This window comes from Rhineura floridana, chromosome 1 (genome assembly GCF_030035675.1).
Source record: "Rhineura floridana isolate rRhiFlo1 chromosome 1, rRhiFlo1.hap2, whole genome shotgun sequence".
Lineage (NCBI taxonomy): Eukaryota > Metazoa > Chordata > Lepidosauria > Squamata > Rhineuridae > Rhineura > Rhineura floridana.
The window spans coordinates 149,271,297-149,288,649 of NC_084480.1; the positions used below are offsets into that span (position 1 = coordinate 149,271,297).

Consider the following 17,353-nt stretch of genomic DNA (forward strand, 5'->3'; position numbering starts at 1 on the left):
TGTTGTCATTACTTTAGTCTTTTTGACGTTCAGCTGTAGTCCTGCTTTTGTGCTTTCTAGTCCTGTTCTCACAGTGGCCATCCAGATGCAAATGCTGGCTGGTAGCTGGAGCCCAACATCTGGAGGTTATCACGTTGGCTACCCTTGCTCTAAGGGCTTACAGATGGGTTCTTTGCTATTTCTGCCTCTGGTGTTTACCCTGGCCACCCAAGCACTTGTTCTGACAGATTACTAAGAACTGTTGTGTATAAAAAAATAGTAGTTTAATATAAATGAAATATCGGTTTATTTCCTGGTGACCTGACCCTCACATTCCAGTGGCTAGCTGAATAAAAGCCTGTTTGAACTGGAACTGTATTCCTCCCTCATTTCCTTACCCATATCTGTTCTTTAGGCCTCACATAAAGTTGCTAAGTCATATCACAAAAGAAACACCTATACTTCATTAACATGGCTGAAGGCCTTGACACGCATATCCTTGCTTTGAAAAGTATGTAACCTGAATGTTTTCTCTAGTTTAATGATCTGGCTTGTAACAACCCCACTGCTATTATCTATCTTTTGTTCCTTTTGACTCTGAGTGCTTATCTCAAGGTCGTAGAAACTATGCAAGCCTAGGTCTGGTGGAAGACGGGATATGCCTGGGTTTTGTTATCCCAAATCACCCATTTTTCCATATCTAAAGATATTACTATGTCTACTGATGTTTTTCTATAGCCCTATGATGTCTGCTCCCCATTTCATGTAGCACCTGGGGAATCTATATCATCTGTTGTATTTCAATAAACGGGGTTCCCACTTCTGAAAAGCATCTGGCTGGCAGGTCTAGGGATCCCTTTGCAAAGGTAATATTGTGAGTGTTATTTCTTGGCCTCTGATAATAGATTATTGCTCTCAACTCCGCACCTTCCCGGGTGTATGCGGGCTGAGTAGACAGTGACGGCCTGCGTGTTGGGTGTGGACCTAACAGAACCAACAACCAAACCATATTTTCTATAGGACAAGCCTGCTATTTTTGAATGGCATGAAAAACGTTAGGCTAAAGACAGAAAACAGGAGATGATATCAGCAGCCTCAGGAACATTTCAGCCATAAAACACTTCAGTTTGGGACAGATATGGGTTACTCGACAAGTCAGATTTAAATTTCCCAGAAATGGGGGAAAACCACTGTCTCTTTACATCAGAATCCTAGGTGTGTAATTTGATGTCTGTAGCTTACTTATTCAGCTTACTTACAAACTCCATCTTGGAACTGTGTTTGTAAACTGACCCCATGGCTACAACAACCAGCCTAATTTTTGTACTTTCTCCTTCCCCCCTTCCCTCTAAATCCCAGCTTTGTAAACATCTTGCTTGATTAAGAGTTTTGGAGAACTCAAACACTTGACACACTTTTGTGACATTTTGGTTGGCCTCACCAAAGGTATTGTCCAACTGTGGATTTTGGAGCCCCCCCCACGCCCCCACCGCCACCTTATGGACCAATTTGGCTACCTTTGCTTTTTCAGCTATCATGACGTTTGGAGTAAAGAACAATACAAAACATCAGTGTTGGTGACTCTGGCACTATACTTGCCTATTGAAGAGAACTTACCTGGATGAAGGACAAAGAAGACAAGAATGCAGCTCAAGATCATATCCACTGGTAAACCCTTTCCCCTGTGTGAACTGAAGGCTGAGAATTTTGTCCAAGAGATCCTAGGAGGGGAAGGCCAAAATCTTAATATCAGTAAGACAGCAGTGCTTTATTCCCAGAATGTCTTGCTGCTGCACTACACAACATATAGGCAGAAAACAGACAACCATTACTGAATGATTAACCCTCGTGTTGTGCACTCAGCCTTTGGCAAGTTGATCCTCTTTATTGATTAGTCATTATGGTAGACATGTGGCTGCCACTGACCTGCATTCTCTCCACCTCCCCAATTTAACATCTAGTAAATAAAACACGTAACGTTACTTTATCAGGCCCCATTTCTCCACCTCCTGCCTGTGCCAGCAGCAGCCAGTAAACTGGCGTGAACAGGCACAGAAATCGCACAGTGGCAAATGGTTCCACGTGCAACATGGTAAGTTCCCACAATAAACGATCATCTGTATTCACTCATACACTCACATGCAGAGCTCTAACCGTATACATTATGTTAACATAAACTCTGCAACAAGAAAACACGAATTCTTTGACCAATCTCAAATTTCTGTAACTTTTTTTGCTTCTTCTAGTCATAGGGAATAGGCAAGGAGCTATCCAAGGCACTGAAGTCCTCCACATGATCACTAGAAATCTTAATCAGACATCCTTCTAACTACTGAAATTTTATCAGGCATGGTCTGACTTGCCCAAACACTTTTCAACCACATCTTGCTAACAACCTTTTTTAAAAAATGAAGATCCCATGGCAGCTAAATTTTGTGAAACGTGTGCTTTGGCTTTATATTCCTAAGTTAAGCAACAAGGTTAAAGTGGTGATGTCCAGCATCAAATATAGAGGAAAATTATTATAATTTGATTTATATCCCACCCTTCCTCCCAGCAGGAGCCCAGGGTGGCAAACAAAAGCACTAAAAACACTTTAAAACATCATAAAAGCAGACTTTAAAATACATTAAAACAAAACAACTTTAAAAACATTTTTAAAAAGCTTTGAAGACATCCTTAGAAAAAGGTTAAAAAAACATACCGTTTTAAAAAAAGGTTTAAAAATATTAAAAAGGAATTCCAATACAGACGCAGACTGGAATAAGGTCTCAACTTAAAAGGCTTGTTGAAAGAGAAAGGTCTTCAATAGGCACCGAAAATATAACAGAGATGGCACCTGTCTAATATTGAAGGGGAGGGAATTCTACAGGGTAGGTGCTGCCACACTAAAGATCCATTTCCTATGTTGTGAAGAACGGACCTCCTGATAAGGTGGTATCTGCAGGAGGCCCTCACCTGCAGGGCACAATGTTTGACTGGGTATATAAGGGATAAGACAGTCTTTCAGGTATCCTGGTCCCAAGCTCTATAGGGCTTTGTACACCAATACTAGAACCTTGAACTTGATCCGGTAGCAAAGGGGCAGCCAGTTCAATTCTTTCAGCAGCAGGGTGACATGTTGGTGATACCCTGCCTCAGTGAGCAGTCTCACCCCCGCATTTTGCACCAGCTGCAGCTTCCAGACCAACCTCAAGGGCAGCCCCACATAGAGTGTATTACAGTAATCCAGCCTGGAGATTACCAGTGCATGGACAATAGTGGTCAGGCTATCCCTGTCCAGAAACGGCCACAGCTGTCAGACCAGCCGAAGCTGGTAAAAGGCACTCCTTAATAAATAAAATAAAACCTCCTCCTTTGGATTTCTAAAGATTACCAGACATAGTCCTAAATAAAGGTATTATTTTACTGTTCCTGTGGTTTTTATTCTAATAGAATGATATAGATACAAACTTTTAATCTACTTTGGAAAATGCTGAAGTTGGTCAGCTCGTTTTCTGTAATGTTGGCCAGAAGTCTTGGGCAGCAGTTGAATGGTAAAATTATCATTGTCATCATAGACCTAACAAGACGTTACAGAGATGTGTGTTTGCTGCTGACCCAGGTCTTCCCCATGCATTTCTCTTGTAATATCTACTAGAGCTTCAGCTAGAAAGGCCAAATTCCTGCCTCTTAGAAAAAGAAGGGATTTCCCTAGGGACCAGGTGGCCACCCTCCAGCTAAATTCTTTCTGTTCACGTGACAAATAGATATTAAATGTTACCAGCAATCAGGAAGGAAGGACAGGTTGTGTAATAGATGACCACTCAAAGAACCTCAGTTACAAGTACACAATCTGCCATGCAGTTCTACAATTAGGAGACGCATTAGGAAATGGGGCAAACCAGTGGAGCTTGAATCCAAGTTAAGACAGAGGTGCTGTGGGTAAGGAGATCCCCAACTCTGGAAGGTGGTTTACAGCTGGTGTTGGGTATGGTGACACTTCCCCTGAAACACCAAGTATGCAGCTTGGGAATGGTCCTGGGTTTGGCATTAAGTGGGGAAGCCCAGTTAGTGCCAGTGACCAGGAGGGCTATTCACCAGCTTCAGCTGATACAACTGTACCCCCATCAAGAGAAGGCTGACCTTGCTATAGTGATCCATTCTCTGGTCACATCCAGACTAAATTACTGTAATAAGCTTTACATGGAGCTGCCTTTAAAGACAGTTCAGAAAGTTCAGCTAGTTTAGACTACATCTGCTAGAGTCCTGTTGAGGGAGGTGATCAGCACCTGTAACTCACCTATAGTATATCAGCCGCATTAGTTACTGGTGCATTTGCAGGCCCAATTTAAAGTGCTGGTTTTGATTATTCCGACTGAAGCTGTTTATTGGACCAACTCCATCCATTCCAGCCTGCCTGCACTTTAGGACCTGCGTCAGAAGCTCCCCTGGTGTGATCAATAAGGTAGGAGGCCATGAGGCTACGGAACTCCCTTTCATAAAGAGCTGCCTTAAATTCTTACATTGCAGAATCTCTGGAAGGCCCTGAAGACCCATCTTTTTTATCTGGCTTTCCAGGAGTGATATTTATTAGCTGGGTTATAGTTTGGTTGATCCTCCCCCACGCACCCACCCCGATTCTGTTAAAACTTTTATGAGTATTATACATTTTAAGATTTTGTAGTATTATTTTTCATCTGGTTGCTTTTGACTGTAAGTCGCTTTGGATAGGCATTTGCTCAGAAAAGTAGCCTAAAAATATTGTAATTAAATAAATAAATATTCCTGGGAAATGGTACTATGACATCCCCACAGGAAAAGAAACTGGAGAACCAACTTCCTACATATGACATCAGCTACATTTGAGCTCTAGCATCAGTGGCAAAGTAGATGGGGGCAGACCATGTAGCAGCCCCTCAGAATTCTCTGGAAGCAAGATTCTACACAGAAAGGTAGGTGAAGCTGCTCTACCCCAGTAGAATACAGCAAGGCAGATTGTTTAGCAAGTTGGTAGCAGAGCATAGTGGGCAGATGAATTAGAATTCCCTCAGATGGGGTGTAGTCGTTCCAGGTCTCAGGGGGTCTTAGATGCCTTACTTTTTTGGGAGCAAGGTCCCTATGTCTCCAGTGTCCTTTTCTGGTGATCGGCATCAATCAGAGTGAAAGGTGACGAGTTAGCCACTGAAAAGACTCTTCTCAATAACTAACCCACTCCCCTTTAATGCTGGTAGGCTCCTAGAGACATCTGTTGTTGTGGGAGAAGGCACACGTGGGAAGGACTGAGGAATGTGGATGAACAGCAAGCAAGCAAGGGATAGTGGAAAAGAGGGGAGGGGAGAACTTGGGCTGACATGGGGGTTCCTCTCTCTCTGCTGCATGGCTCCAGTTTGTTAACAAGGATTTTACTCTCAATTCAGCATCAAAAAGGGGGGGAGGAGGAAGATGTGTGGTTTTGTTCTAGCCGAAAACCAGGAGTAGTAGGGGAGGAGGAGGGAAAGAGAGAAAAAACATGTTCAGAGAGGGAGAAAATGTGTGTGAGATGGTGTTTCAGCTTTTAATGATGGTCTATATATATGTTTGTCATGCATGGTAAGCTGAAATGCAAATGAATATGCCTGCGTGCGTGCGTGTGTGCGTGCGTGGTGCAGCCAACACCAGAGGTTAGAATCGGGAATTTCCATGCTTAAGTTTCCTCCTAAAACCTACATGCTCTGCCCAAATGCAGTTACTGTGAGTTTTAATATGACAGCCAAGAAAGGAAACTCGGCAAAGGAAGTCCCTTCTTTAGAGCATCTTAGTACATTTGTCCATGTTGTACATGTACAGAAAATAGTAGATCTAGCTGAAAGGTAACACATGGAGATTTGCATTGATCATTGCAGTGCATCAGTAAGGGAAAGTACTCCAAAGTAAGAGACTGAAAGCTCAATCTGAGAAGGTTGTATAATCTTAGAAGTGGGGTGGCTATCCAGGGGCATGTCTGTGACATGACTGTCACAAAGGGACCCTGCACTTCTGAATTTGCCACTACACTACTGCCCTCAGAAGACATAGAGCAGCAGCTGATGAGGCCTCCAAGCAGGGAGATGGGAGGATGGGGAACCTCCAGCCTGCAAACCACACCCTCCTGCAACTTGGGTATCGTCACCTGTCAATCATCCAGCCACTCCCTGCTGAAGTTAATCATTTTGCACCTCACCATAGCACTTGGGCTTTATGTACTTCAGTGGCCGCTTTCTGTGCGGCCAGAGTTTTAACAGGTTTTTTTTCTCCCTAGGTTTTTCTTCTTTTCGCATTTGAAATTGGTCCCAGAGCATCCATTGCGAAGGGCACTGCCATGCATACTTCCTCCTTCACACCAGAGTGGTCTTTGAAGTTGTGTTTTTATGTAAAGACTGCTTTGGTGAGACTCTGTTGATTGCTTTGTCGTGTCTCCACTGTGTGTGCTAGTTCTCCCATAAAGGCACTGCAAAGCTCAATCGCAATCAAACTAATGCAGGCGAGCCACAGCCTAATGGCCCCAAGAAAGAGAGGCATTTAATCGCAACAGTATGGCAGACATTCAGGGGAGATTGTAAATTGATTTATTTTGTTTCACTGGAAGGCATTGTTTTTCTTTATTTATTTTTTATAATTTATTCGTGTTGCTCCAGGAGCTGCAGGGAGCCCCCAGTTGACAAGGTGTGTTTCCACCCTGCCCCCAACTGACAAACAGTCAAGGTAAATTAAGCAGCAGAGCAAGTTCAGCAGCAGGGCGAGGAAGCCAGGGCACCCACCTCTGAATGTCTGTCCCTTGAGCTAAGCAAAACCCAAGCTTTCAATAAACTAACTCGATAAACTACAAAAAAAACCCCACAATTAAGCAGGTATGAAGCTGTCAGGGGTGTGGGGGATTTCCAATGTTTTGCACTGTCTGTAACATCCTATGAGTATCTGCCTGTTGAACAGAAGTTGTGGGTATGCCCTCAGTGGAATGAGCTCCTGGCTCTACAGGAACAAGTTCATTTCCTTAAGGCCAAGGTGTCTGACCTGGAGAAGCTGAGAGAGGCAGAGAGGTTTGTGGAGGAGGCCTTTGAGGACATTGTAGCGGTGTCCCATGCCCAGGATGATAGTTCTCCTGCAATCATGAAGAACGAGGACCTCAGGGAAGGATAGCATCACTCTGAGGAAGAGGGAAATGATCCCATAGAAGGAACCCAATCCTTGGGGGATGAGCAGATATCCTGTCATCAGGGCCGGTGCTATCATTAGGTCAACTAGGCAGCCGCCTAGGGCACAGACCTCAGAGGGCGCAGTACTGACCTTTGAGGGGCACAGTTTTATACAGATTAGTTTTTTTAACCCTTGGAAAAAATGCAACTAAAATAAATCTAGCAGTTTCAAGTTTTGTGCTTTTCATTTTTTCTACAAGTCATCTGTTTTTGAAAATTGAAGTTAGCAATTTTTGGGGGGAGGGTGCAAGTAATTAGCCTTGCCTAGGGCGCAACATAGCCTGGCACCGGCACTGCCTGTCATGTCAAGGATACTTCTTTTGGGGGTGGAGGGATCCTCGTAGCAGGCCTGCAGTGGATAGGGGGGGATGGGGATGTCCCCCTAGAGCTGTACTTCCCCCACCCTAGGATTTTTGGGGGAAATTGTCTTCTTTTTAATTTGTGACCTGATAGGTAGTGACAACCTGTTTAAAGAATGACAGATTCATAGGACCATAAAATCATAGAATACTGAGAGCTGAAAGAGGCCTATAAGGCTATCGAGTCAATGCAGGAATCCAAATTAAAGCATACCAGACAAGTGGCTGTCCAGCTGACTCTTTAAGGCCTCCAGTGTTGGAGAGCCCACCACCTCCCTAGCTAACTGGTTTCAGAGCTTGGAAAAGTTACTTTTTTGAACTACGACTCCCATCAGCCCAATCCAGTGGCCATGCTGGCTGGGGCTGATGGGAGTTGTAGTTCAAAAAAGTAACTTTTCCAAGCTCTGAACTTCTATTGTTATGCTGTTTTAATAGTTAGGAAGTTTTTTCTGATGTTCAGCCATAATTGCTGTAAACCGCCCAGAGAGCTTCGGCTATGGGGCGGTATATAAATGTAATAAATAAAAAAATAAATACAATTGGGCTTCCTGTAACTTGAGCCCATTATTCCATGTCCTGCATTCTGGGATGATGGAGAGAGATCCTGGCCCTCCTCTGTGTGACAACCTTTCAAATACGAAGAGTGCTATCATATCTCCCCTCAGTCTTCTCTTCTCAAGGCTAAACGTGCCCATTTATTTCAGTCTCTCCTCGTAGGGCTTTGTTTCCAGTTCCCTGATCATCCTTGTTGCCCTCCTCTGAACTTGTTCCAGTTTGTCTGCATCCTTCTTGAAGTGTGGTGCCCAGAACTAGATACAGTCCTAACCACTGCCGGATAGAGGGGAACTACTACTTCACACAATTGAGAAACTGTACTTCTGTTAATACAGTCCAAAATAGCATGCTTTTGCAGCCACATCGCACTGTTGTTGATCACAAGCTGAATATGATCAATTCCAAGAGCCTTCTCACATGTAGTATTGCTGAGCCAAGTATCTCCCGTCTTATAACTGTGCATTTGGTTTCTTCTTCCTAGGTGTAGAACTTTGCACTTATCCCTGTTAAATTTCATTCTGTTGTTTTCAGCCCAATGCTCCAGCCTATCAAGATCCCTTTGAGTTTTGTTTCTGTCTTCCAGGGTATTGGCTATCCTTCCAAATTTTCTATTATCTGCAAATTTGATTAGAATTCCCTGCACCTCGTCATCCAAGTAATTAATAAAAAAATTGAAGAGCATTGAGACTGGGTCTGAGCCCTGCGGTACCCTGCTTATTACACCCTCTCAGTTTCAGAAGGAACCGTTGATAAGCACTCTTTGAGTATGATTCTGTAGCCAACTGTGGATTCACCTGACAGTTGTTCTATCCAATTCACATTTAGCTAGTTTGCTAATCAGAATATCATTGGGCACTTTGTCAAAAGCTTTGCTGAAATCAAGATATATTATGTTCACAGCATTCCCACAGTCTACCAGGGAAGTCCCCAGATCAAAAAATGAGATTAGTCTGGCAGGATTTTTTCTTGACAAATCCACGTTGGCTTCTAGTAATCACTGCACTGCTTTCAAGGTGCTTAGAGACTGACTACTTTATAATCTGCTCCAGAATATTCCCGGGGATTGATGTCAGGCTGACTGGTCTGTAGTTCGAAGGTTCCTCATGCACCTTCAACTTGTACTTCATGTCTGCCAGGAGGGTCATAGGTAAAGGGTCTGAGCGAAAGTAGGAACTGAGCACTTCTGCCTTTTCTTTGTCATCTGTTTTCATTTTGCTACCCTCACTGAGTAGCTGAACCACCATTTCCTTTTTCTGTCTTTTACTATGCATGTGCCTGAAGATGCACCTGCTTTTCCCTTGCTAACCTCAGCTCATTCTCACCTTCAACCTTTCACCATCCCTGCAATTCTATGCTACCTGTCTGTACTCTTCCTTTGTAGCCTGGCCTTCCTTCCACTTCCTATATGTGTCCTTTTTTGTTTCAGGTCATCTCTAAGCTTCTTGAGAAGCCACATTAGCTTCTTCTGCTGTCTTACATCTTTTTTCCTTGTTGGAATTGTTTGCAATTGTGCCTTTAGAATTTCCTTTTTAAGAAATTCCCACCTTTCTTTCACCCCTTGTCTCATTAGGGTCACTTGCCATAGGACCTTACTTATCATTGTTCTGAATTTATTAAAATTGGCTTTCCTGAAGTTGAGGGTAGACGTATGGCTACTCTCAGCTTTTGCTTCCTTTAAAATCAAGAACTCAGTATTACATGGTCACTTTCTTCCACAGTTCCCGTAGCTGCCACTTCATCCACTAAGTCACCTCTATTGGTTATAATCAAATCAAGGATAGCTGATTATCTAGTTGCTTCCTCTACTTTCTGTAGGAGAAAGTTATCAGCAACACAACTCAGGAATTTCTTGGAGGGGTCATATTTAGCAGAATTTGTCTCCTGACAGATATCAGGGAATTGAAGTCCCCCATGACTACTACATCATGTCTCCTTGAAAAATTGGCAATTTGTTTTTCAAAAGTTTCACCCTCATCTTCTCCTTGACTGGATGGTCGGTAGTAGACTCCAACCACCATTTTCCTTCTATTCCTTGCCCCATAATTTTAATCCAGATGCTCTTGATGGGGCTAACCAAACTCATCCTTTCTGTGTAGGGATATATGTATTTTTAACATATAGCTTTTTTTAAAGAACAGGAGCAACTTAAAAATAGGATCCTCTGAAAAATTCAGTGAATAAGGCAGGGCAAGTGCACAACAAAAGCCTCATCTGAAAGAGCCCTCATAAGTCTGTTCATTCAAGGTTTCCCTGACTGAGGGTGGATTTTTCATGTTCACAATCACCGTATAACTACTTATGTGATCCTGAAAAAACCAGCCTGTAGAGTAACATGACCCTTGAAGAGTTATATACTAGAACTTTGCATTATGGACTAGAGTTAGATTCCATTCCTTGGACTTGCCTTTGCTCTGCTTGTCTTTTTCAGTTTCAACTGTGTTCTCTACGCAGCCAGCAAAAAAGAAGCACGTTGGTTTGCCTAAGACGCAAGAGTTTGTTTATTCTGCAATTATTATAATGAGTAGAGCAGCACTGGGTGCTTATAGCTAAAGTGTTAAACAGGTAACTTAAACTGATCTGAAAAAATGGCTACCCTTGACCCTTTTAAAGCACTCACTATACTCATAATCATAGTGGCTATTCTCTTCTGTTTCTTGATTACTTTGATGGCAAAGAATGAAAACAGCCCTAGAGGAATAGAAATATTTCTGTATACGCTACAGTTAGCTAGCTGGCTGGCTGGACACCTAGACTGTGCGGGCAGCATCTAAAGACCAGAAACGAGACTAGAAGGAGGGACTCTCAAGGAGGAGCTAACAAACACACTCTGTAGTATTTATTTTCTCTCTGCCCTTCCCTAAACTTCTGGTATGGACAAGTTTATTTTTCAGATGGAATCTAAAGCTGCCCAATGCAGCATCAAAGCCAAGCTCAGGAGCTCACTGTCTTTACCAAAGTAGTTCAGTTCGTGAAGAATCAGAACACAGGGACAAACCACAGATGAAAGGAGACTGTAGCTATAGGCAAAGTCAAGCTTTTGAGTCTGGGGGCTCATCTACATGGGAGCATGTCTTCATAGCAAATACACTTCTTTGCACTGTCTGCAGTTCCTGCTCAATGTTAGCTGCCAATCGCTTTTTCCCATTCACACGTAGGCATTCCTCTGGGAAGGATTAGTCTCACTGCTTCTTTGTGGCCCCACCCTCTATACATTTCCACACCCTCTGGTTGCTAGGTGAGTGAGCATGCTCAGTCTGTTCTACCAGGAGCAGTAGGTTCTTTTAAAAAAAACACAAGTGCGAATATCTGTGTTTTCCTTGCTTATGATTGGTGGGATACAGCTGAAATACAAAACTTTGTTTGAGCAGTGTTATGCTTTTGTGCACAAGTTAGGGGGGAAATAAAACAAAACCACCATTTGCAGCAGCATAAAAAAGACCAGCAGAATGGAGAAGAGCAGCCAGAAGTTGCTTGTCAGCCCACAGGAAACAAAATGAAAGAAGCGAGAAGGAGATAGTGGGCAAGGAGAGGGGAATGATTGACACACCCACCTAAAAGCATCAGAGCAAAGCATCTACAACCACTAGAGAAATGGAGTGGAGATGTTTTTTCTCCACTTTTCATATTATGAGTGGATTGGTTTTATACGGATTTACAGGGAGAAAACTGCGTGATAGCTTCTGTTTGCCAGTAACATCATGTTAACCATGCAAATTTAAAGGGTATGTGAGTAGCACCAAACACACAGTAAACCGTTGCATAGATGAGCCCTGGTATTCCTGGGGATGTGTCAAAAAAGGGTGAGACAATTCAACAGATTAAACTTCATTCATGTAACTTAACATACTCTCTGGATGGAGGAGTGAGGGGGAAGGTTACTGCCTTTTCCTTCCCCTGGCCTGGCCCTCATGTCCTCTCTACATGTGAGTGGGGGGGGATTGTCTAGCAGTATGCCTCTCCCCACTTAGAAATGTGGCTGGCCTACCTAACAAGGAGGCTAGCTACAGGGCTGCCTGGTAGTGGGTGATTCGGTCATTAGGAATATAGATAGTGGGCTGTGTGATGGGCGTGCAGACCACAGGGTGATCTGCATGTCTGGCATGAAGACGTTGTAGATGTTGCCAGTTGGCTAGGTAGCTTGGTAGATAGAGCTGGGGAGGAGTCAGTGGTTGTGATGCACATTGGCACCAATGACATGAGTAAATGCAGTTGTGAGGTCCTGGAAGCAAAATTTAGGTTGCTAGGTAAGATGCTGAAAGCCAGGACCTCTAAAGTAGCTTTCTCTGAAATGCTACCAATTCCATATACAGGGCCAGTTAGACAGGTGCAGTTTTGTAGTCTCAATGTGTGGTTCAAGAAAGGGTAACCAAGATGATCAAGGGGATGGAATGACTCCCCTATGAGGAAAGGTTGCAGCTTATGAGGCTTTTTAGTTTAGAGAAAAGGTAAGAGGTGACATGATAGAAGTTTATAAAATTATACATAGCATGGAAAAAGTACATTTAAAGAAATGAAAATGGACTGCCCTCAAGTCGATCCCAATTTATGGCAATCCTATGAATAGGGTTTTCATGGTAAGCGGTATTCAGAGGTGGCTTGCCATTGCCTCCCTCTGAGGCTGAGAGGTGGTGACTGGCCCAAGGTCACCCAGTGAGCTTCAGGGCTGCATGGAGATTCAAACCCTGGTCTCATGGACATCCAATGAAGCTGAATACTGGAAGATACGCGGCAGATGAAAGGACTTCATCATACAGTGCACAGTTAAGTGATGGGACTCACTCCCAGAGGAGGCAGTGATGACCACCAACTTGGATGGCTTTAGAAGAGGATTAGAGAAATTCATGGAGGATAATGGTGTCAAAGGGCTCATCCAGATGACTGCAAAATGTGTGACATGCCCGCTATGTGTGTTCATTATTTTTCAGTTGTCCAAATGACGTCTCGCACTGTTACACATTTTCGCGGGTTAAATCCACTTCTTGCAATACCAGCAAAAATGCGATTTGCTGTTTAAAATCGGGAATCATCCGCTGTGCCTTCAGGAGTTAGGATGCAATACCGCAGACTTTACAGCTGATGGGCAGTTCTTGGGCGGTTCCCCTTGCCCCTTCTCCTCATTCCAGCCAATAACGGATCTGCACTTTTGTGCATGTGCGAGAATAAGCCCGGGAAAACTGAACCAATCATCGCAATGGTGGGGTGTTGGGGGGGGGTCTGCAACTACTGCGCAGATGCATTTTATTTTTTGCCAGCCTGCAAACTGGGCGGCCGCTCTGGGTGAGATCTGCAATGCACAGCAAGCGAGAAAGGGGGAGATAGTCGGTTTCAGCCTGCCTCCGAAAGCCTTGTCAATTTCATTCTACTTGCTCCAGTTTTTGCTTCAAATCAGAAAAGCATACATTCCTTTAAGTGTAATATCCAAAATACAAACAAGAAAAGGGCTTCTGGTCGGTTTCAAGCCTGCTCCAGAAAGCTTTGTCAATTTCATTCTCCTGGAAAGGAAAAGGAGAAGGAGGGGGGGTGAAAGGGAGAAGGGGGGGTAACAGGTTTCTTGCTTTTTTGGAGAAATAAGTGCAATTGCCAGCATGTGTATCTCCTTAAATATCAATAAAGGCAGAAAAGCATACATTCGTTTAAGTGTAATATAGCAAATGCAAACAAGAAAAGGGCTTCTGGTCGGTTTCAAGCCTGCTCCTCCTGGAAGGCTTTGTCAATTTCATTCTGGGTGAGAAGGCAGGCCTGAAACCGACCAGCAGCCTTTCCTTCCCAGGCAAGAACTCCTTTACAGCCGTATTGTGCTTCCTTGCAAAGGGGGAGAGGAGCATACGTCATTTTTTTGCTGACCAATTGGTTGACAGGGGGAGGTTTTAGAGGCGGAGCTTGGAAAAAGCAAAAAGAATGTAGGGGTCTTACCGCTGCGTGTGTGGGTGCAAAAAAGCGTTTTTTTTAATTGGGAAAGAGCGAACTAGAAGGCAAAGTGAGGACTATCAGATGACAAACCGAATATGGACGTGGATTATCCCGCTCCGTTTGGATAAGCCCAAAGGCTACCAGTCATGATGGCTATGCTCTGCCTCCAAATATCAGTTGCTGGAAACTGCAGGAGTGGGGAGAGGAGAGTGCTCTTGTGCTGAGGTCCTGCTTATGTGCTTCTCACAGGCATCTGGTTTGCCAGTGTAAGAACAGGATGCTGGACAAGATGACCACTGGCCTGATCCAGCAGGCTCTTCTTATTCCACTATAGGGAACTGTATGGATTTATTTTCTACTTTCTTTGCCCCTGCTCACCATTGGAATGTGGCTCTTTCATACTCTGGCTAAAAGAAGTTTTCCACCCCTGCACAAGAGTATGCATTCATTTAATGCATCCCCATGGATCTTTGATCTCTGCCTGCTTTAGAACCGTGCGTTTTGAGTCATGAAAAGACTGATGACTGGAAAGCTCCAGGCCTTGAAGAGAGCATTGAGATAATGGTTGGAGAGAGATCATTCATGTGTTACTCTACCTGTTTTGTTAAGCGATCGTCATGGAAGGCTTAGAGAGGGGTTCCCAAACTGTGGTCCATGAGCTTCATTCAGGTATTCTGTGGTGTGTGTGTGTGTAGATTTGTGATTGAAGGTGGGAGACAGCACATCCATCACATGAAATATTCCTACTGATTTTGATTTTATTTTATTGCTGCTTTTATTTCTTATATTGTACTTTATTGTATTACACTTTGAATTCTATGGAATTCAAACTAATGTACTAAAATGCAGTATATGTATATAAGCAATAAAAATACAATTAAAAATCATACACCTAGTAGAACAGAGCATTACAATTATAACAGGCAGAAAAATCATTAAGTGGCCCACCAAGAACCTTGCCAATTTTCACATGGGGAAAAAAGTTTGGGAACCACTGGCTCAGAGGACACACCAGTCAGGACGTTAAACAAGAACATTATTGTTTCTCTTAACCAAGAATAGAACAGATACAGAAAATGTCTTGACTTCATTCCTATGATTCAACTAAGTCCAGTGCCACCTGGTGACTACACAATATAATTGCATTATCCTTACAACCCCTATGTACTTGCTGCTCATGGGCAGGGCATACATAAGTACAGTTTGGGCAGGACCATGCTTCTAGCCCCATCCCTCATTGTCAGGGTGTTCTTTTTTTAGCAGCTGCATATTCTGCAGAGTTCTCTGTGTAGAAAGGCCAGTGTGCGAGTTCCTCCTCATATGTAGCGTCTCTGTGTGGTTGGGATATTGATGCATGGCTGTTAAAAAAAAAAAAGAGAGAGAGAGAAACCCAAGATTGGGAGCATGGCTAAAACCACATCCCTCATTGTCTATACTCACATATGCCCTACTTGTGAGTAACAAAATGTAAATAGCAATTAGAAAAAGATTAGTGGTGAGACTTTGTGTGAGTTCATACAGAGTTCTGGAAGCATTGCCTCTTTGACACTGCATTTGTTAGCAACATTGGCCCAATATAGCTGACTGACTCCCTAAGCGGTAAGGTTGTCCACCACAAATTTGCTTGGCTTTCTGTTTTGATGAAAGTGTGGCGAGACACTTTCCCCCCTATTGTGGATACTAATGTGTGCTAAAGGCAGTGGGTCTTACCAAGCAGTAGTGTAGTCAGGGGCGTCACTACCGGGGTGTCAGGGGTGCGGATCGCACCCGGGTGACACCATGAGGGGGGTGACACCCAGAGCCGCCCCACCCCGCGCCGTTGCCATGCAAAGGAGCTGAGAAGCGCTCCGGGTCGGCTGGAGCAGCCAACTCCTCCTCGGAGGCACGCAGGCGGGTGGGCGAGACCGGGAGCAGCGTCAGCGGGGCGAGGGAGGTGCGCTGGCGTTCCCAGGCCTGCTTCTCCGGCTGGGTGACCCTCTGGCGCGTGCCCTCCCAGGGGCATGGACGGGGGTGGCTGGCCTCACGCGCACATGTGCACTCAGCACAAGATTTGGGGGCTCACCAAGGGCCCCCCAGCACCCAGTCCGGTGCACGCTGAAAGCAGGCGCCCGCTCGCTGGCGGTGAAGCCTGGACGGGCCTTCCACCGTCAGTCTGGAGCGTGTGGTGAGTGCGCGTGCGAGACCAGCCACCCCTGTCCATGCCCCTGGGAGGGCGCACGCTGGAGGTCCGCACCCCCCGCACTCCCGCTAGTGACGCCACTGAGTGTTGTCGCAAATTCAGAAGTCCAGGGTTCCTTCATGTTAGTCACAGCCATGCCTCCTTGCCCTCCCTTTTGCTGCTGGGTTGAGAATGAGATCCTTGTAGATGCCTCCTCCCACAGCAACAGATGTCCCTAAGAGCCAGTCAGCATGAAAGGGGAGAGTGTTAGCTACTGAGAAGAGTCTTTCACTCTGATTGGCTCCAATCACCAGGAAAAGATAAGGAAGCGTGTTAGAAGACTTTTCTCAGTGGCTAACACACTCCCCTTTCATGGTGATTGACTCACAGGATACTTGAGACATAGGGACCCTGCTAGGACCCTAATCCCAAAAAAGTAAGGGGTCTGGGACCCCCTGAGACCCTGGATGACTACATCCCTGTTAGCAAGTGTTAAGGCTTTATCGCATAAATGACTGAGTTGGCGGTCTGCAATCTGTGGCAGGTGACATAAAGCGAGGAAGGTGCTTCCCCAAGCTAGAGTGTCATGGCTAGAGTTGCCTTTTAAATAACAGCTTGTCTTTTCTGCTTTGTCTTCAGTTTTTCAGATTCTAAGTTTAATATTTCTAACCTTGGATCTTCTGCGTACAAAGCAGATGCTATAGCGCTGAGTTACAGACTTTCCTGGTGCAACCCATCTTCACCAGGCCAGGAGATTTGTCCCTCTGGCCGGGTACTCTGTACAGTTTGGGAACGTGGTCCCTGGGCCACCAGCGGTTCATGAGCTTCATTCAGGTGGTCCATGAAGTGCCCCCCTTAGATATTCAGACTGATTTCTAATTGTATTTTATTGCTTATTTTATTTCATGTATTGTATTTTATTCTGAGTTCAAACGGTAATACAAGAAAATACAATATAAGATATGGAAGAAGCAACAGGCAGAAAAATGATTAATGGGTCCACCAAGACTCTCAGAAATTTTGAAGTGGTCCTTGGGGGGGGGGAAACTGCTCTACTCCAACAGGCAATAGATGTCTGGGGTCTCCAGCAGAGGTCTTTCATACTACCTGATTACCTAATCCTTTTAACTAGAGATGCCAGAGATGGAACATGGGGCCTTCTGTATGCAAAACACATTCTTTGCCTCTTAGCTATGGCC

At 44.4% G+C, this 17,353-nt stretch overlaps 1 protein-coding gene across 2 annotated transcripts in view; it reads right to left on the minus strand.

The window, feature by feature from the left end:
• CD4 (CD4 molecule) overlaps positions 1 to 17,353 on the minus strand; it is a 64,451-nt gene that overhangs the window by 28,646 nt on the left and 18,452 nt on the right. For both annotated transcript variants that reach the window (XM_061625196.1, XM_061625288.1), the window contains exon 2: positions 1,597 to 1,700. In XM_061625196.1, the coding sequence (XP_061481180.1) occupies positions 1,597 to 1,639 (43 nt within the window). In that variant the 5' untranslated portion in view covers positions 1,640 to 1,700. The remainder of the gene's footprint in view (positions 1 to 1,596; positions 1,701 to 17,353) is intronic.